The sequence below is a fragment of the Nyctereutes procyonoides genome, unplaced genomic scaffold (genome assembly GCF_905146905.1).
Source record: "Nyctereutes procyonoides isolate TBG_1078 unplaced genomic scaffold, NYPRO_anot_genome, whole genome shotgun sequence".
In the NCBI taxonomy this organism is placed as follows: domain Eukaryota; kingdom Metazoa; phylum Chordata; class Mammalia; order Carnivora; family Canidae; genus Nyctereutes; species Nyctereutes procyonoides.
In genome coordinates, this window is record NW_026575120.1 from 22,711,728 (window position 1) to 22,733,545 (window position 21,818).

Here is a 21,818-nt window from a genome sequence, read left to right on the forward strand (position 1 = left end):
ATGGCAGGGTGGCGGAGAGTGGCACCGGGCAGCTAGGGAGGAGACCCCGGAAATGACCAAAGTTGGCAGAGGGCAAAAAGGGTGGAAGTCGCTGGATGGGGAGGCATGACCCTCCACAGGCAGCGGCCTGGCGGGTAGTGGGTGCTCCTGTCTCACCTTGGGTTTCTGCAAGGATGTGGGGTCTCAGGCCAGGCGCCCAGAAGAAATAGGGGGGCCCCTGGGTCACCCCAGACTCCGAGGCGCTGGGGCGGCAAAGAAGTGCAGCCGCATTCCCAGATCTGCACAGGTGGCAACACCCTTGGGGGGTGTGGCCGGAGGCACCGGGGCAGCTCCCGGGGAGGACCCAGTGCAGGGGTGCGGTGGGGGGCTACAGCCCAGGTGGACTCTGTGCAGACTGCAGTGAGGGCACGGCACCACTGGGCACAGCAGGTGGAGAGCACAGGCCCCGGGGCGCGTGGGGACAAGAGTCTCGGAGCCCTCAGCACCCCGACCCCTCACCCCCAGCCCCTGCCACCGCCCGAGCTCTGATGGGGCTCTTGTACCCCGCTCTCTGCACAGGCCCCACCCCTGCCCGCTCCCGACACACTGTCCGCCCCCTAGTTTCGGGCTCCGCGAGGGCTGCCGCTGTGCTGCTCCCCAACATCACCCAGGCGCCACGTCAGGTGCAGTGACGGCCTGGGCCAGCCTCCAGCACCCAGACGCCAAGTGCCACTTCCGGGGGATTTGCGTCTCTTGGTCACAGTGGATGAGGGAGCCCCATGGTGCCGTCCAAGTGGCTCTGGCCGCCGACCTTCGGGTCTGACAAGAAGGGGCAGCACCCAGCACCCTGGCTGAGGCCAGAGTGTCAGGCGAAGAGTCACCTGGAGTGGTCCCTGGCCGGAATCTTAGAGCCCGGGAAGGAGCCGCATTGGCCTCTCAGTGCACGCACGCCATGCCAACACCCACGTGTACCCAGGAAACACCACTTCCAGCACAGACCTCCAGAGCCACCGGGCCAGCTCCCCTCAGGATGGCCTCCCCTCAGGACAGCATCTGGGAGCCACCCTCTGGCCCAAACAGTGCTCCATCCTTCCAAGGAGTCACCCTCCACCTCAGTCCTGAACTGTCTCCCTGGGGGTCACTCCCACCACTCCTCCCCTCAGACTTGCTGTAAATGATCTCCCTCAAAGTTCGGGAAGGTGCTCTGAGGAGAAGCGCAGGTCAGAGGTGGCGAGTGGACCCCATCGGGGGTGCGGCCTGTGCGGAGACATCTGCACAGCAGCACCCACTCTCAGAGGAGCCCGTCCACCCGGTGCCCAGAGGCACTTTCAACCCCATCCTGTGCAAAGATGCCATCACTCACAGTAAGGCCAGGTTTTACATAGGCAACAAGTTATCCTGGGAATGTGGATTAAAGTGGAAGGAAAATGGTTTTGGCTTTAGACACTGGCCATCTTGGGACACGTGGGTGGCTCAGCAGTTTAGTGCCTGCCTTCAGTCCAGGGCATGACCCTGGGGTCCTGGGATCGAGTCCCACATCAGGCTCCCTGCATGGAGCCTGCTTCTGCCTGTGTCTCTGCCTCTCTCTCTCATGAATAAATAATCTTTAAAAAAAGATAGACATCGGCCGTCTTCGAATTCTGATTTAGGGTTAAAGACTCCGTGAAGTCAGATCTGAGAAATGAATCCAACACGCAGACCTGTTACCTGTCAGTTCCTTGTTTCCCCCCGATTAGCCTCCTCTCTTGCCTTCTTTCCTGCTCGCTCAGGACCGACCCAAGGCCTCCTGCTCGGCATCGGAGAAGAGTGATAAAGTGCGGCCTCTGGACGTCTCCAGCAGGGACACTTGTCAGCGAGGCCATTACCAACACCTGCAGAGGAGCCCAGGCCTCTACTGCCCATCCCCCTGTGGCCGGTCCTGCCTGCAGGGGCACCATGTACGTCCTCTCCGTGTTGGCCTTTGTCATGAGATCAAAGGAGGTACCGTGCAGAGGTCAAACGCAAATGACAGCTGCTCATGAGCAAGAGCACAGGTTTTGTCTCATGAAGGGCAGGAAGACCTGAGTCCAGTGAGCCAGTGTCACCCGCCCAGCTCTAGGGGCTTTGTGGGCCGGCATAGGTCACCCCTGATCACCATTCCGCTTGATCTTCAACAACAGGCTTCCTTCCTACAAGTATGACAAACTGGTTTCCAGAGCTGAGGACAGGTGCAGCCACCGGGTGCCTCCCGCCTGAATCCCATGCAGACACCCACGTTGGGCCCAGCACAGGGTATATGCGCACCAACACCTAGGTCTCCTCTCAAAGGTATCCTCAAATGGGGTGGGGTGGGGTGGGGTGGGGCGGGGGGTTATTTTCAAACGACTTTTTCAGAACAGATCAGAATTTATGAGCCATCTGTAGCGACATGGCATGCACAGGTGATGCACAACAGGGACGAGGGATGCCCAGCAGTGGGCACCATGCGACTTCCCAAACAGAAGCTGGACATCACAGGCAGAGGTCGCATGCAGGGAGATACTATGCATGACTGGTTTTGCCCATCTTCACTTTTCATCAGTAGCCTCAGAGCACTAATGTCCTCTGAAAAGTTCTAACAATTACTTGTAACATCATAAAAATGTAAAAAGATAATAAAACTCCCCCACTTCCAACAACAGAAAACACCATCTGTTCAGGCCTCTGCAGACCACAGGATGTGGATGAAGACAGTGGCGCTGACCTTCCCACAGGTCCACCCACCAGAGGCCGTTTCCCAGCCGACACCTACAGCACAGGGGAACACCTCTGGGGGGGGCCTGCGGATACCCCCACTCCTCGGGGGGACACCACCCCAGCCTCTGTCCACATGGCTAAGATGGGACACGGACCGCATCTGAGTGGCAAGAGAAAGGAAAAGCTACAGAACAAAAGTAAGAACTGCAAAGTCTTTTATTAACACATCTTTCGAATTACAAACAGTTCCAGACACGTCTCGGTATGGAATCACACAAATGATACACACACAATACATTTTTCCAACCATGTCACTACTGTTCTTCACACATATTCCTGATAGAGCTGTCACAGTGATTAGCACAAAGTGAAAAACGGGGTAAGGCAAGGCAACATCATTTCCCACAACGGTAAGTGCAGTGTTTGGTAGAAAACATGGAGGAGACCAACCCAGAGGAAAGCAATAGGCAACCTCTTGGTTTGTGAACTCTCAATGCACTCCCAATAAACACAGCGTCAGGCTCCACCTCGGAGCTGCACAGACCAGCTCGGCAGCGCGTGCGCATTACGGTTAGGAAGGATCACAGCGAGAGCAGTAACAAAGGGTCAAACAGGCCGCCACTTCCAGTGGAAAACTAGGCGCGCCACAACTAACACTGAACTCATGCACAAGAGGTCCTGCAAAAGTAGAGGGGTGAAAACAAGGGGGTGATTAATCACACGCCTCCCACCGGCGGCACGATGCTGGCATCTGGGGGTGCCACACGCTCCTACAAGTCAAACTGCAAAATAATAGAATTCAGATATTATTCTCTCCAACACAGACCTGGGGGAACAAAGCACGAGTAAACACCTGTCAAAGCAAAGGATGAGAGGCAATTGAATTTAAACACAGTGCAAAAATATTCACAACATTCTCATACCCCCTCCCAGAGAGGAATTCTAAATGTTAAGACTGGACACAGGAGCAAGAAAAGAATATAGCACCAACAGCAAAAGAAGTCCATCACCAAAGGAGGGCCGGGAGGAGGAGGTAAGGGCATCCAGAGATGAGGAAGTCAAAGAAAAGGATTTTCCGAAAGGGAAAGGCACTCTCAGTGGTGGCCGGGTGTGGGTGGGTGGGTGGTGGTGTGTGTGTGTGTGTGTGTGTGTGTGTGTGTGTGGTTGGGCAACGGAAGTGCAAGAGAACAGGAGGAAGGAGGGGGGCAGGTGGAGGCCAGGGCTGCGGGCTGCCCAGGATGGCAGCGCCCCCAGAGGAGGGATGGAACGGTTTCAGGCTTCGCTCTTCCTGAACCTAGAAGTCAAAGTGTGGAATTAAAGACGAAGGCGGAGAGTTAAAATCCTCACAGAGGAAAAGCAAGTCTGGATCCCATCCTGTAAAAAGCAAAGATGGATTATAAATACAAAGGATCACTTGCTCTTCAGCTGAGAGTATGAGCGTGTTGCGTGTGTGCTGGTTCCAACATCTAGTTATGTATTCCAAGGCAATACTGCAAAACACTCAGTCCTTTAAAATCAGGGTCCACTATCTGTGCCCTTACGATGACAACTAATTCCAAAAGGAAATCATGCTGAAAGAATGTCAAGGTCTACTTTCTAGAGTATACTAATTACTAAATACAGAATATATCAAATAGCACATCTGTCCACTCTCTGCAATGTACTAAAAATTTAAAACTAGTTTCCTCATAAAAGGCCTGTATTTTTCTACATACATTTTTAAGTTAGTAAAATAAAACAGAGCAAAACACCAACACGATCTTTTTACATTTTAGTTGGTTAGAAATAAAAGTGAAAAGCAACTTCTCACTATCAATACCTGCTCTACCTGCCCATCTTAATGAAAAGATTTCCTACCACAACACGGCACAGAAAAGAGTTAAGATTCATAAAAACATTCTCTAGAAAAAGCAGGTTACAAAGTGTAAAATCAATGATCCTTCCCAACCATACGCTACCAGAAGAAGGTATACCTGGGATCCAATATGAATCAGTGAGTTTTGCTTTGGTTCTAGGACACAAAACCATGGGCGCTTTAAATGACAATTAAATAGGTTGCAAAAAAACCTTACACAAAATCCTTAGGATTTACTAGTGAATCAAGGCCAAACGCCTTTGGAGAGTTCATATCTACGAATGTCCAAAATAACACTTCATTCACAAGTTTTAAATATAGTTGAAAAGGTTACTCGAAATGCTCATTAAACACAGTAAAATATCTAAACTTTCCCTTACGTGATCTAAACTCCTGTGGCTTCTTTCATGGGAGAGGTGAGGGGAGGGCAGACAATGTCTCCTGGTCTGGGTTCTATCACCCACCCCCTCCCACCACCATTCAGGATATTCCCTTTCAGAATAATGTCACTTCAAAATGTGTAAAGAACCAAGGGCTACCTCTGAGAAGTCCCTTCCCAACTCCAAATAAATAAGCAAAAAAACCGGGGGGGGGACGACGACTCTACCTGACTAAAGGGAAGTAAGATTAGGTCTCCCAGTGAATATGTGAAACCACAACAGTCCTGCAAGCAGGAAGGAGGAAAAATTAAAAATGACCCCGAGGAGGGCAGTAGGGCAGGCAGGGGGCCCAAAGCCATTTGCTGAGGGCAGCACAAGCTGCCCAGGGATGGGCTTCCTGACACCAGGCGTGTGGGCTTTCTGGGGAACAAAGCAGGACGAGGGGCTCGAGGGTGCTCCAGGCACTCGGCACCCAGGCTACTACATTAGCCCACCTGTCCACCACAGGGTCCCTGTCAGTCCAGTGGTCTACCTGCATGGTGAGCTTACCTTCAATTAAATAACAAATAAATTAATAATAATAATTAAAAAAAATAAACAGAACAAAACAGAAACCACAAGCCAAAAGAAAAATGAAAGAAAGAAAAAAAAAAAAAAAAGAATGGAAGTGACAGGTTCTCAAAACCAACCCTCTGAGCAAGGCCCTGCCTCCGTGCGTCTCCTCCATCTCCTCCATCGGAGCCAGTCCAGCCTCCTCCTGAGGAAGAGCTCAAGGCCCACGCAGGGAAGGTGGTTGGTTCTCCCTGATGGGGGCACCCTCCCATCGCCCCAGTGAGAGCTGTCTGCTTGCCCACCCTCCTGTGTCTCTCAGCTTAACTGGCTGACTCGTCTTTAAAGAGTCAGCGTGCTAAAAGTTGATTATAATCCTTAAAACAATTCTTTCATTCTGCAAACTCTCCTCTCCCCCTGCCTGTCATTCCTCACTCCCTCCACCCTAGACAGCTCTCCCCTTCCATGGGCAACAAAGTGTTCCGTTTGCAAATTAAGCAAAATGCTCTTTGAAAGAAGACCCCTGGGTGCAGGATTGAAGCTCTGCCACAATTTAGAAATGCTACAGAACCAATCATAAACAATTGTTTATCCAGGACCATTACAAATTAAGAGAAGAACGACCCAAATGAAAAGTAGTTATTACAAGGCCCCCCAACCCTTCCACTCCCCCCCCTGGGGCAAGGGCACAGGCATCTACTTAGGATGCTGCCTGTCTAGAAGGGGTGGGGGACCCTCAACATTTCTTTTGGGGGGGGGGGGACAGGGTTTCTCCTTTAGAAAAGTATCAGTAGAAGGACTTAACAAAAGTGGCCAGACCAACGGTAATGCAAGGTTATGCTCAGATAGCGGCTACGTGATCTTATATTACAGCACAAAATCAAAACAAGACAATGCAAAAAGAAAAAGTAACTTGGCTCCACATAATTACCTATTATGTTTACCTTATGCGATAGATTATTTACTGACTTTAAGCTTCTTGAATTTGGGAACAAATAATACACAGGTCAGGATAAATGTATTGACTTACTACCATCTTTATAAAAATCGAATATACACACAAACACATCAACAGTTATGGAACTGTATCCATGAAACTTTGATAAGACAACACAAAAGAACTAACAAAGAGCTAAGATTGTTGCTGAATTGAAAGCATCTCCAATAACATTTTAAATTTAAAAGGTCCATATTTACATAGTATGTTAAATGCTTCTGCATCTCATTTTAAATGCATGATAAATAAAGAACAAAGATAATGGTTGCAACAGATCTTCCAAGAGGGTTCAGCTGTCGGTGGTCTGATGTCACTGCGGAAAGTGTACCGACCTTGGAAATAACGTTACTTCCTAATTCTGCTTCTTTCCTTTTCCGCAGTCCCCTTCAAGGAAACCTAAGCCTCTGCTCCCGGGCCAGGGGAACGGTGAGCCTGACAGGGGGCCGTTCCCGACGGCAGCGGGCACAGACCGGGCGCGGGGCCTACTAACTGCCTGGCCCAAGGCTTTCAAGAACATCACAGCAAGAGAAAGATTCCGTGTGTGCAGTTAGAGACACACACGTCCCAGACACGCGTGTCCTACTCAGACAATGACAAAAGCAGATCTTACAGTAGCCACAAGGTCTGTGTTCAACAGTGGCACCCACGCCACGCAGGACGGCTTAGTTTATCATTACTAACTAGAAAAACAGTGTTTCTATGCCTACTTTCCAGAGACAAGGTCCTTTTCGGGTTCAAGACCACAGCACACTCAGACTATCCCATTTTATGGCATCAATTGGTCCTCGGTGATACAGGAAGTCCATCAACTGAAAGCCTGCCCATTGCCCAGCGTGGGAAGGTTGTCTGCAGCTCTCTTACCAAGAGCTTCCAGGCTAGCAAGTGTGTTACTTCAATGCAATCATCTACGCTTTTTCAATACATAAACACACCCATAACTACTTGTGACCACAGTGGACAAGACAGCCCATGTCAACCAGCTGAGGGCAGGTACACAGCACTATGGGGACCCCTCCACTGGAGCACCGAGGCAGGCCCACACACACCACCTTCCACAGCTCCATCAGGGGCCTTCGGGAACCCGGGAGGCCAGGCACCATAGCCAGAGTCTGTTCTAGTGGACCCTACAAGTGCCCATTTGTTTCCTGGCACCAAAATCTTCTGAAAAGTAGCCACCAACAACCACCTTCATTTTCCATGCTTACTCTTTCCACAGGATGCCATTTCAGAATCAACGCTGCAGTCAAGCCTCACCAGGCCTGGACACTCTCCCCAGCTCGGGTAACTTAAACTGAAAGAATATAAAATGTCACTGTGGAAACCAGCTGACACAGCCCCCACCAGAAGGCGGAGAGGCAGGAGGACGCCTGGCCACGGGGGCTACAGCAGGTCTACGCTCAGCTAACCAGAATCTCTTCTAATTCTACTAATAAACCTGACATGAAATCTTAGGTATAAAATACAGCTAAAAAGTCTGAGTATGCCCTAGTACCTAATACTTGCTCAAATAGTTCAGGTCCACATTAGAATAAATCCAGAACAGTGAATCTCCTTCATGAGCAGAAATACAATAAGGCACTTTTCAAACATTTGCCCAGAACGAATTTTACTAAAGAAAGGCTGCTTTATGGGGAATAAGGGTCTTGCCTAAAGAAACCTACCCAGAACTCCTCAAGTGGGTTCGTGGCGATACGGACACATTTCGGGTTGGCGTTGGGCTTCGTGGCCCCGGTGAGGCAGCCATCCCTCACACACACACTCCATGAGGGTGACCTGCTCCTAGTCTGCAGAAGGACAGCACAGCCCTGCTCAAAGGGCCTTCAAACACAAGAAGTTAATCAAAGCAATGATAGCAGGTTCCCAAAGAATGTCACAGGTCACCGAGCCAGGGACACAAATACGCCCCTCTGGGCTGCATTTAAAAAGAGGAAAACCACCCCACACAGGTCTGTGAGCCTCAGGCCACCCATCCACCTCCATGGCAGATCCGCGGGGCAGCCCACAGGCAGGGGATGCCAGAAGGCCCAGAGAGGCGGGACAGGGTCTACCAAGACTGCTGCCTTCTTCGGCAAGGGTGTAAAGGGGTGGGGAGGCCCCTCTGGAACTGGGAATACATAGTCGATGCTTTCGGAGTATTCACAAGAAGCAGAATCTGCCACACAATTGGCACCATTCCCAACCACCCTCATACCCTGCTTCCCAGGATATGCAACTGTCAATCATCATCACCCACATTTGAATCTAGGTTTTTCCAAGAGCCTTTTGAGGGCTTTCTGAGAAGACAGCGCAAGGTACGCTTGGTTGGGTAAACACTTATCTAGCCTGCACTGAAGATAAGTGCAACCATTATCAAGTATTCTTTGCTGTGAGAAACTACTTAGAATTTGTGACGTTAATGTTCCTTCCTGACTCTAAGTCACTGTGATCGATCCCACAGTACGATCACGAAGAACGATGTCTACATGCATTGTGAGCACTTCGAAAACAAAAGCAAACGAAAACTATAGTTGTCGGTGGTGACAACAGAACGTGAAGCAGTCTAACAGCAAACCCCAGTCCGCCATGTCCCCAAGTTCAGCTCTGCTGGAATCAGCGCCGGACCGTCCAGCACTCCGGACAAGTTACGCAAGACTGAGGGCGGAGAGGCCTGCGCTCGCGGGGATTGTGTGCTGCAGCTTCCTGAAGAAATGCCACAGCGTGTGTACAGTGTCAGGTCAGCATCTCCTGCTAGAAATCACTCAACGATCAGGGCCACATTTATGTGGGACAAATCTATCATGTGCCTGTGGAAATGCAAAGAAACAGTCAGAACAAGCAAACTCCACATGTCCCCAGTCAACTTAAGGTAAAAACTAAGGTAAAATGATGGGTCCGGATTAACGAAAATTCTATAACCATGCAGACGGAGACCAACATGACAACAAGGGTTGGTGACCCACATTAGGAAGGGTGCGCTGCGTGCACCCTTTATGCACTACTGTGCACAGCTGCCCTGGCAGAGAGCAAACGCCTTGGAGCAGTTCTCCCACCCACTCCCACATCACCCTGACCACGGAATACACTGGCTACCTGTGGAATTTCTGTTGAAACGCTAATGCATGAGCTGGTTCCTTGAACTTAGCTATGGCTTTCCGTTGCTGGGGAAGCATCTGTAAACTCTAGAAGAAGAAAACAGAAAAACATTTTAATATCATGTTTTATGTGTTGAGAAGAAAAGAAAGGAAAGAAAAGGAAAAGGAAAAGGAAAGGAAAAAGAAAACAAAGAAAGGAAAGAGAAAACACCCAATGTATTTATACATTAGCTTTAACACAAAGTTCAAGTCCAGGCTGACATTTGGATCATTAAAGGAAACTGTACCTCCCTAGCAATTTTTATCTTATCCAGAGTATCTATCCCAAAACAGTCATTCCCATGAGTAGCATGTATATCCTTCCAGCCTGGTGTTAAGACCTTCCATCACCTGGCCACATGAGCCACTCCGTCTTCTCCCTCAACCCACCTTGTGAGTCCTGGTGGCAGACAGTTGTGGAGAGTCACTTCCTGTCTGCATGCCATTTTGCCAGGGGATCCTCTCTGTGGCCCTCACTAAGCTTTTTAAAAGAGCAATACTCATCACACAGGAGGAAACTGCCATTTAGCAAGGGGACCCAACAATTACCACTAGGGTAAACTGAGGCTTTTACATATATAGCTGGTCACATTTTGCACTTAGAAGTGGATCACTGAGTGACATCGCAAATTAGGTCTTCAGGAGCAAGAGCAACCATCACAGGCAGCTACTCTGCAGTGAAAACCAAGTTAGTCTGTGAAGAAGACAGATGGAAAGAAATGATCCATCGGGTGACAAGAATCTTATTGTCTGAAAAGCAAGCACTGGCAAGAGGTAACTTGTACCTAGTCCTCACACTGGCCCTGAGGAGGACGCACACATGGCTCTGAGTTTTCTCTGAGGCCTTGGGGTCTAGGATCCCAGGATCTGTGAAGGACAGGTCAAAGGAAGAGACCTTGTGATCCATCAGCCAATCCCACTCTCGAGCGCCTAATGCTTCCCAAGCATCCTGGTGATGCAGGCAGCTTAGCACGTGTATCTGGGGCACTGAGCAGGTTCCAGCCTCTGCAAAGGGCAGGGCTTGCAGCAGCTGAAGCGGAACACTGGCTCCCTGCAGGACACACTGCCTCGATGCCTCAGGATAGCACACAACTCGATGCCTCAGGGTCTGAGCTTCTGTCTGCCAGAAAAAATAACTGATGCTAACACGTGACCCTTAGAAGCATTGACCTATGTGGGTAGTTTTAAAACATTTGTCAAAGATCTACAATGGAAACACACGGCTAAAAATACCACGTACTCTTCATTTCAGTAACCACAGAACGTCTAACCAGTGAACACCACTGGGAGAGCTCTAAGCAAGCACCCACCTCCCCAAGGTCACCTTTCAGTGCTTCACAAAGAAATAAACTGTTTCAAGTCTCCCCATTACACAGGTGTGTACACAGACCACTTGTAGTCGTCGCCACAGCCCCACCCGAGGACTCCTCCCCGACCTGACTAGGTGCACGGGCAGCCCTCGGGGAGCACAGAGCTGTGTCTGCCCGCCTGGTGTGCTGAAGTGAGCTTAGCAGAATTCGAAATCTTTCTTATTCTGTGGATATAAAAACTGGAAGCAGAAGAATTTTCTGATGATTAAAGTTACTGTTAACAGCACAAGAAAAGCACCATAACGTGGTCTTTAATGACTGTCATCGACTTCTCCCTGGGTGCACCCTCAGCATGCAGATTCCCCAGCCTCAGAGACACGCCCAAAGTATGGGGCAGAGGCCCGCTTTCTCTTCCAAGCCGCGAGTCTCATCTGGCTGCTCACTCCCAGGATGGATGAGTTCTGGCTATTGCCACCCTGAAGCTCTGACACCAGGTGACCCCAGCACCTGCACACAGCCCACGGCTAGGCCCTTCCCCTGGTCCCGTGTGTGCCTCTGGACCAACCACAGGGCTCGAGGGGCAAGAGTGGCGCCCCCACAGTGACACACCTCATGAGGGAGTCAGGAGAACTTACCTAAATTTACCTCGTCTAAAAATACAAGAACTTTATTTGGAATTGACAGGAAAAACTAATTTATGATATCACAAGTAATTATTCACTCTACAATTCACAGACAGAATCTGGACTCTGAAAATACCATGCTTTTTTTCTGAGGAAAGAACATGTTTCTACATTTCTAGAGTGATTTCCTTGGGGTGACTTCACAATGTGAAATGAAGGCATGAAGCTTCATTTTTACCATTTACTAGATAAAATGGTAAAATGCCTGATGCAAGAGCATGTATTTGTACCTAAGGAGTTTAAACCTCAGTCTGACTGAGGAGATGCCAGTCAGGACATGGCCAGCTGAAATTCCTAAGGACCGGCCTGGTTCTCAAGGAGTCAGCACAGGTAATGAGGACACAGCCTTAAATGTGCTTATCTGTTCCCCTCTATCTACATTTTTGTACCTTCTTTTAAATTACAAGTATTTTCTAGATACAAGACTGAGTGTCAGGAAGTGTCTGACCTACCAAAATAAGAGCTACTAGTAACTTCTGTATTGGGAGCAGGGAAGTAGACACTTCACCGAAAGCCAAAAGCCTTATTTCTGTTCACAGGCTTCCACTTTGAGGTTATATACATCTACAGATCAGTACCATACATCCATACAGTTAAACACCAATTCACCCAGAGGAAAGCCAAATTCACAACGTTTCTCCAGGCCCTTCCCACAGGTGCCATGCTGGCACACAGGCGGAAAGCGAACACCAACTTTCATCCTGACGCCTCATTTTCAGAGGTAAGACGCCTTTGCTTCACTTCCTGAAAACAGGTAACTGCCCTTCTTTATGTAGCAAAATGCAAGATGGAACCCCTTGGTTGGCAGCTGCCTGCTCGGACACCCTGCTACCCTACCGGGGGCCAGCTGGCCGGCCCTGATGGGCTATGACAGCCCACAGTTGGATCCCAGGAAGGTCTGTGTTGCTCTGAGCCCCAGGCACCTTCCCCTGGTAGAAGTTGCTTCTCCTTCCAGAAAGAGCCTGTGTGCCTGTGCACACACTCAGAGAAACGAAAATATTACGGAGACACTAACAGGGTTCTGAGGCCCTGAAAATCTGTTTAAAATTCTTCCCCTTCCTGGGTACCTGGCTGGCTTCATCAGTGAAACGTCTGCCTTGGCTCAGGTCATGATCTCAGGGTCCTAGGATCCAGCCCCACATCAGGCTCCCGGCTCAGCGGGGAGACTGCTTCTACCCCCTCTCCCTCTGCCCCTCCTCCTGCTCATGCTCTCTTTCACATATATAAATGCAATCTTAAAAGTAAGCAAGTAAACTTACTGCATGAGAACAGCCTCACTGCAGCCCTAACCCAGACACCCGCGGGTGGGCCACTTCTGTGGCCCGTCCAACAGCCACAGAGAGTACAGAAGGCCCCCCTTGTGGGCTGGCACCACCAACCTCATCCTCCCTGTGCCCAGCAGGCCTATGCCCCCTCATGGCACAGGGTGCCCACAGAGGAGAACAGTACCAAGGGCAGGCAGCCGACATACTCACACTGTCAGTCAGGCCATGCTCCCGGGCCTCCCACATGCATGCGTGCCACCACCACAGGCTGCTCTGGTGCCCAGCCAGTGTCCTCCTGAATCCCAACGTGCCGCACATCCACCTGTGATTCCACCTGTGATTCCGCGTGCCCCAGGGCCTGTTGCTTGTGCTGACTCGGTGCAGGTACATTCCCATGGCCCATGCCACTGACGCTGCTGCTGTCCAGCTTCCCTCCTGCAGGACAAACCTGCCCTTTGGAACCCATGCAAGCTCTTCAGAGCTCCCGTGCTGCCACACTGGTCTCCTGAAAGTCCCTTCTTCCTTTGGGTTACTGCCACACTGTTTTCAGGACTTTGCCCAATATGGCTCCAAATCTCGTGGCTATGCCTTTATTCTCCTTACACCTTGTGGCATGAGTCTGTCCTAAGTCTACACTGACCGCACCTAGAGCTTTTTCTCCCAAATGTCCTGAACTTCAAAACTGAACTGCTTTCACTCAAGATTCCAACCTTTTCTACTTCAGCGACCAACCCTCCACAGTGGGTCAGAACGAGCTGCATCTTCAGAACAGGTCAAATGCTCCTACATGAGCCAACCTCACAGAACCACTCAAAGGAGCACTGCCACACTGCAAGGACTGAGCTGCACTCCAGAACTGCAGTGTCCAGAGGCAGCAAGTAAATGTGCGGGACCTAGAAGGCTGTCCAGCACCCCCCATCCCCACCGAGAGCATACACATGGCCATGGGGTGCACCTGCTGCACACCTTGTCCTGTCTTGCTTGCCACCCCTCGAGGGCTATGTGGAGGCTGCCCGTCTCTCCTATCCCCCCAGGACTGCCAGGGTGTGACGGGACAGTCGCAAAGGAGTGGTGATGAGAGTCTGAAGAAAAAGCCCAGACTCACAAAGGAGAAGTGCTCCCTCCGAGAGTTACACATCAAGAACTGGCAACATCGGGACTTGCCCCCAAAGCCTAGTCTCAGAGCCTGACCCCAGTCGTGACTCTGGCTGCATGGTGAGGGGTCACTTCTACTCTTGCCCAGCTCAGGCGCTGCTCCCATGACTGCTGCTGGGAGAAGTGAATAGAGAGCAGCAGAGAAGACGTGTGCAGCACGACTGTTGTCAACATGGCTGACAGTGATAACGACGGGGAACTGGTTACAGATTCTCATTAAATTATTTCAAATGTTCTGCTTTTGTGAGCAAACTACTTTTTTGTTTTTACAACAGGACATTTATAGGATAACAAATTTTTCTTCTTGGCATAATTTTAGGCACAACCTAGCAAACAGGGAAATAAAAACAAGCAAAAAAGCCACAGGTGTTTTAAGTAGCTTACTTCCTGATCCGAAGAGTCCCCTTGGCTTCCGTGTTTCAGGACAGAGCAAGAGGTCAGGTCACTCCTGCGGGAAGCTGTGCAGATCACTAGAGAGCAGCTGGGTGTGTGCTCAGCTGCCCATAGTACTCATGGGCCCCCCTGTGGTCTCCTGCCCTCCCTATGAGCAAGATGCAGGTGCCTCCCACTGGGTCTAGGGATCCAAAGCAGAGCCTTTTCTGAGATGTGGACTCGTGCAACATAGCTACAAGTGAGCACCACGTGGCTCTCACTGGGCCATCTTCCCTGAAACTCTGAAACACACCCCTTACTTCTCATGCCACTGCCACCTTCTGGTTTTAACATTTCTACAAAATCTTGCCATTTTTTCTTATTCTGTAAACAACGAGCCAATATAGAATTTTAAAATAGACTTTGTAGAGAGGCTTCCGAGTACTGTGTACAGGGATTCGACACTAGTCTGAGAGAAACGTGCTCATCAAGGCCTGCCGCCACACTGGGAAAGCCTCTCATATGCCGCAGTTTAAGAAGCAGAGCTTGCATGTTGTCACTGTCATTTCCTCTCATTTAAAGCCCCCAAAGGGGGATCCCTGGGTGGCTCAGCGGTTTGGCGCCTGCCTTTGGCCCAGGGCGCAGTCCTGGAGTCCCAGGATCGAGTCCCGCGTCAGGCTCCTGGCATGGAGCCTGCTTCTCCCTCTGCCTATGTTCTCTGTCTCTCTCTATCGTGAATAAATAAATAGAATCTTAAAAAAAAAAAAAAAGATTTAAAGCCCCCAAAGAACAGGAGCCTTCCTGCTCTAGACACCACCACTTGCTGTGACACCAAGTGTACACGAGGTGGTGCCAGAGTCCAGGCACACAAAAGCTCAACACCAACTCTTCCTCCTGCCAGGACTGCAGAAGGCCAACCACAGAAGGCCTGGATTAGCCAGCATCATCCCTTCCAAGTGTATTTATACTTAAAGCATAAGTGACTCTTGTTATAAAGGTCTCTATAAAATGTATACTTAATATCACTCTTCAGCTCTCTAACATTGGAAGAGTCTTGTTTATACTTGTTAGAATTTTTTTTTTTTCTGTTAAGAAACTTGACATTTTGTGAATGTGGTGTTTAAATATTTATAAACTCACCCTCAAAATCATCCTATGGGACTAGGACTGGCATGATGCACATACTCTGCTGTGTTCCCCAGGGTGGGAGAAGAGGTCCTTCTATAAGCGCTAAATCCATCATCCCAGGAGTTTCTCCAGGGGCAGATGGGCCCTCACCTTCCACCCCATTGTAAAGGTAACTGATATAATCTAGAGAATTCATTCTCCCCTTCCTAGCTTCCTCTTGCTTTCTAATTAGAACAAGGCATTAAATAATCCAACCCTGTTTCTGTTTGGCTTTTAGTTCCCTCAATCAAACTTTATTTCCAACAGAATGATCTCTAATCCTTTTCATAAACAACAACAACAACAAAAAGGGCCATTTAAGAGATCTATAAGCCCCAATGCAAAATGCAAAATTCAAGTGTTAAGATGAGTAGACTGAGGTTAGGTGACTTAGCAACAGCTCCAAGCAGCCACTGACTCTCACTCATTGTGTTGAGAAGCAAGTAGCAGCACTATTCAGACCTGAAAACTGTATTTCAGTTGAGGACACTCCAGAGAATTATCAAGACTACATGTGAGGAAGCAAAGCCACGATCATTAGCAGGTCACATGTGGAAAGCAGCCATGCTGTCACCCCCCGGGGACACGAGACTGCCCATGAGCTCTCCCAGAGAACACCAGTTCTCAGAACTCCCACAGGAGGTTCTGGTTTATTAGTCTGGATTCACAGCTACACTGTTACTGGAGCCCATTCTCTACCACCATTTGTGGGAGAGTCTCAGACCAGGATAAGCACCTGTTCATGAACCTACGATGCTCCGCAAACTGATCCCTGTTGTGATGACCTGTGCGAAGGGGCTGCCTGTGAAGGCAGTGCAGAAGCCCCAGATGACGGACAGCTGTCTCTGGCCACACCCCTGCAAGAGACTATACTGAAAATGGAAGCTCAAATTCTTGGTTAACTTTCTCTTATGACACACAAATAAAAATTAACCCTAACCATATCCCTGGGAATCGAAAGGTGGAAGTCGCTATGCCTGAATAGGGAAAGTTTTGGAAGAGATTTCATCCATGCCTCACGTTTAGAGACTCTCAATAGTAGACAGATTTCAAACATGTTAAGAATTATTTGTATCAACTCTAGTCTGAAAATGTAACCCCATTCACTCATGTAGCAAGAGGCTATAAAACATCCTGAAAGGAAAGCATGCAGAAATCTGATAGTCACACTCCACCTCCTGACCATGCAGGATGTGACCCAGTGCTGATGGCATCTGGGATGGTAGGGGGAGGCCAAATACAGGACCACAGGACCAGAGAGACACAGGGCTCAAGGAAAACCAGGACCACCCACTTCCCTAATGGTTTACCTACAGGACTCTAGAAGATGCAGATTTCAGGGGTTTAAATGGAGAATTCTGTTTACTACAGAACTGAAGCCATATCTGCAGCCTGCTTGTCAGAGATTTTTTAAGCATTTAGAAGTAACTCATTTTAAGATTAAGAGATCAAAATATAGTATATGTTACTTCATGTCTGTAAAATCTAAACCAAGTTTCATAGCTGATAACATGTGAGCTATTTCTGGAAATTAAGGTCAAGAAGGCCAAATGCTTTACAAGTTTTAAGTTGTCACAAACAAAAGTGTATTACAGAACAAAAAATATAGATGTATAGGTGCCTATGTGAACTTTAGGATAATATGAGGATTTCAAAGGATAATTTGTTCAGTTGGCAAAGTTATTTCATAAATTTCATGACCGAGCACCTAAAAATTTCCAAATAACTTAACTCTAAAGCAAGAGTTCTGATATCAGGGATGCACAGTAAATAAAATGTGTCTTTCTTCTTAAATATGTTATTTTAACAGGAAATACCAACACAAAGGGAACTTAAATCAAGACATAACTGAGTCCTAGGAAGGGGCCCCAGGTGACCCACCTGAATGGGGCCTACTGACATGAGTAGGTTCTTCAGCTGGACATCAGTAGTGGACGAAGAAAGCCCTTCAACAGACACGACACAGGGCTGAGGCTTACACTCCACCACGCGGAGGTTCTGCTTGTTCGGCATCAGGCGCCCCCGGCCCATCGCTCCTGCCACCCCTCGGCCTCTCCCGTGCATGATGACCTGGCAACAACAGAAGTACTATGTGACTTTCCAGTTGTGGGATTATTTCCCACAGAGAGTAAGATTATTAAAGTGATCAAACAACTCAGAATCCATTAAAATAGACCATAAGCTACAGGATCTTGTGTATTTTTCATCCACTACCACAGCAGGGGTTTAATGTCTAAATGAAACCAAACCCAGCAAATCTGGATAGAGGCAAGGAAGGAAGGAGAAGTAGCTAAGTGTGGATCTATCTTGGTACTAAACACGGTATGAGTAAGTACCTTCTGTGTAAGCACCATTTGCAGATGAAGCAGGAGGATCAGAGGGGTTGAATAACTTATTTGGGTCTGGTCCTAATAGCCCTAGAGCCCAAATCTCTCCCAGCATACTCCAGGCCACATCAGTGGGGATTGGTGCCATCACACAGCCTCCACAAGCCACAATATTAAGTACCCAAGTCTCCCTGTGACTCTGTGTAGCTGGTACCCTGAGAACCTAAAAGGCAGGTTCCGTAGCTGGGGTCACTTCCCAGCTGCCGCACACCACAGTCCCACACACTGCAAGTTTCTACAGAGCTTTAACAACACCAAAAAAATCCAAGCCACAGCAATGCCCATGTGCCCACCCCCACCACAGTGATGTCACTGGCTTAAGGCAGGTCCCAGACCTTAGGAGTTTTTTAAGTTGCCCAAGGGTTCAAAACCATTGTTCTGGGATCCTTTAAAGAAGAGGAGATAGCAGAATCCTTCTGGTATTTTCTAATTAGAAAATTAGATACAGCACCAAGTGCCAAGTGCTTTCTCTAAAACAAAACTCCTCCTCTGCAGGGTGGCAGTGAAATGAAGGCACCAAAATTCCTCTTGGGAAGTAAGTTTTTGAAAAGTACAAAAAGATATTACAAGAGATATCACACTGGAAAACACACATCAAAAAATGCATGCAAACCACATCAATAAGATAAAGGATAAAAACCATATGATTATTTCAATATGCAAAGAAAGCATCTGACAAAGTACAACATCCATTCATGATAAGAAGCAACAACATAGGTCTAGAGGGAATATACCTTAACATGATAAAGGTTATATATGAAAAACCCATAGCCAACATCATCCTCAATGGGGAAAAACTGAGAGCTTGCCTCCAGAGGTCAGGAACAAAACAGGTTCATTGTCACCACTTCGATTCATCACAGTACTGGAAAGTCCCAGCCTCAGCAATCAGACAAGCAAAAGAAATAAAAGGCATCCAAACTGGTAAGGAAGAAGCAAAACTCTATTTATAGATGACATGATACTACATATAGAAAACCCAAAAGACTCCAACAAAAAACTACTAGAACTGATAAATGAACTCAGTAAAGTCGGAGGATACAAAATCAATGTACAAAAATCTACTGCATTTCTATAAACTAATAATGAAACAACATCACGAGATATTAAGAAAACAATCTAATTATCGTGAACAAAGGAGGAAAGGGTATCCAGTGGGAAAAAGTCTCTTCAACAAATGGTGTTGGGAAACTGGACATCCACATGCAGAAGAAAGAAAGTGGACCACTTTCTTAGGCCATACACAAACATATACTCAAAATGGATTAAGGACCTAAATGTGAGACCTGAAATCATAATCCTAGAAGAGGTTACAGGCAGTAATTTCTATGGCATTCGCAATAGCGACATTTTCCTAGATGTATCTCCTGAGCAAAGCAAGCAAAAGCAAAATTAAACTACTGGGAGTACATCAAAATAAAAAGTTTCTGCACTGTGAAGGAGATGGCCAACAAAACTACAAGACAACCCTACAGAATGGGAGAAGATATTTATAAAGGGTGAGTATTCAAAATAGATTAAAAAAACTTACATGATTCAACACCCCCCAAAAAAATAATCCAGTTTAAAAATGGGCAGAAGACATGAACAGACATTTCTCCAAAGACGACATCCAGATGGCCAACAGACACATGAATAGATAGATGTCAACAATGCTCATCATCAGGGAAGTGCAAATCAAAACCACGGTGAGCCACCTGACACCTGTCAGAATGGCTAAAATCAAAAACAAACAGGTACACTACAGAAGCAGCCCAAATGTCTAGGACAGATGAGTGGATAAAAAAGATGTGGTGTAATATATACACCTGGAATATTATTCAGCCATAAAAAAGAATGAAATCTTGCCATTTGCAATGGTGTGGATGGAGTAAGAGAGTATTATGCTAAGTGAAGTCAGTCAGGGACAGACAAATACCATACGATCTCACTCTTTAAGATGTGGGATGTTAAGAAAGAAAAGAAATGTACAAAGAAAAAAAGAAACCAAGAAATAGACTCTTAACTCTAGAGAACTGATAGTCATCAGAGGGGAGGTGGGTGGGGGAAAGGGGATTAAAAGTGGACTTTTGGGGATCCATGGGTGACTCAGCAGTGCCACCTTTGGCCCAGGGCGTGGTCCTGGAGTCCTGGGATCGAGTCCCGCATTGGGCTCCCTACATGGAGCCTGCTTCTCCCTCTGCCTGTGTCTCTGCCTCTCTCTCTCTCTGTCTCTCATGAATAAATAAAATCTTAAAAAAAAGTGCACTTTTCATGACGAACACTGAGTAATATAAGGAACTGCTGAATCACGATACTGTCCATCTGAAACTTAACAATGTATGTTAACACCACACTAGAATTTTTTTTTTAATTGTTAAGTAAAATTGGCTGGATACCAGCAATAAATAAGTATTCTTATATTCAGGCTAGAAGTTATAATATTAATAATAATATCCTTTACCCAATGGTTACTTATACACCAAGGACCATGCTTTTTATATGTATCTTCTTATGAAATCTTCCCAAGAGCCCACATGAGCCAGGAAAGACGAAGGTTTTAGACATGCACAGCTGTATGGGGGAAGGGGCCTCTAACGTCTCAGCCCAACTGAAGCCAGTTTAGACTGCGGCAACCTTCAAGGACTGGAGATAAGACTTAATGTCTATACTAGTCTTCTGTTGCAAAAAGGGAATAATTTCATTTGCTCCTACATCATCAAGAGCTTATGATATAATATACACTAAGTAATTTAAATATTTCAAAGACCCCAAATGGCTTTCATATTAATATGATTACTACTTAGTATCAGTAAAAGAACAAGTAGAGAGATGGGAAGAGCTAGGAGACTGCCGAGCTTTCTAGAAGAACTCAAAGCAGATGTTGCTGCCCCACTTCCTTCCTTACATAATTCCATCAGACAAGGGGCATCTGACCTATGCACCCAGAGGGGACTTCACTGTCAGGCAGAGAGGCGAAGGCTTTGGGGAAGCCACAAGGATGGCTCCCCAACCAGCTGAGGGGAAGGGCACCCTACTACAGGGATCTAACAGGACAAGGTGGACACTCTTCTCCTAGGGAAGACTTTAAATTCTTATCATGTTCTTCACACACGGTCCTTCACCCCCAAAGGGCTTGCTTTCCCACCAGGGACCTGGGCAATGGTTCTCTGTCTGCGGAGTCTGGAGAACCAGCGACCTGGGGAAGGAAATGTACAGGACTGGGATCTGCGAGCGCAGGCTTGTCTCCAGAGCAGGGCCAGAGCTGCAGCGAACCACCACACCCCCGGTTGTGTGGGCTCTCCCTGAGTTGTCCCATTAAAAAGTCATGAGGGGAAAGTACTTTTGTGAACACATTTACTTTCAAAGCCATAACAAAGGAAATTATGGCTCATTTCTTAATTTACTTGAGCCCTCCTACTGTGCACTAGGCACTCATATCCGAGAACTGTCCAGATGTTGACCACTGTGACTAGCAGGACATCTACGCATTCCCGGCACTTGGGCGTCATGTGTCCACGGCGCGGCCCAGGTAACAGGCAGTACCTTCTTGGCCGGATGAATTCCCTGGATGCTCTTGATGCCTGGGGGGCCGGCCGAGTGCACGTGGGAGCCCACCGGTGGGTGCTGGGGCTGCTGAAGAGCCCCCTTGGTCAGCGTCACCTTGCGGGCGGGCTGCTGTCTCACTTCTGGGGGCTGCGGGAGCCGCTGGGGCTGGCCCTCAGGGTGAAAAAAGCCGTCGCTCTCTCCTCCCTGCTGAAACAAGGCAGCGAGCTGGTCAGTACCCGCATGGCCAGGCGGCCTTCCCCAGCATCAGGGAGTCCGCCTCAGCGCTCAACTGAGAGCAAAACTATTTCAAGCAGGTGAAAAACCAAACCTGTCATTTCACTAGAGCCACTAAGGAAATTCCTCATT

At 48.1% G+C, this 21,818-nt stretch overlaps 1 protein-coding gene across 3 annotated transcripts in view; it reads right to left on the reverse strand.

Moving 5' to 3' along the window:
- Nucleotides 1-2,887: 2,887 nt before the first annotated feature.
- The window catches only part of RBM33 (RNA binding motif protein 33), a 137,021-nt gene continuing 118,090 nt past the window's right edge, over nt 2,888-21,818 (reverse strand). For 2 of the 3 annotated variants that reach the window (XM_055334647.1, XM_055334646.1), the window contains 4 exons: nt 21,450-21,659; nt 17,419-17,607; nt 9,545-9,633; nt 2,888-9,258 (listed from right to left, as the gene is read on the reverse strand). In XM_055334647.1, coding sequence (XP_055190622.1) covers nt 9,210-9,258; nt 9,545-9,633; nt 17,419-17,607; nt 21,450-21,659 — 537 coding nt within the window. In that variant the 3' untranslated portion in view covers nt 2,888-9,209. The remainder of the gene's footprint in view (nt 9,259-9,544; nt 9,634-17,418; nt 17,608-21,449; nt 21,660-21,818) is intronic. The other variant, XM_055334648.1, reaches the window with a different exon arrangement.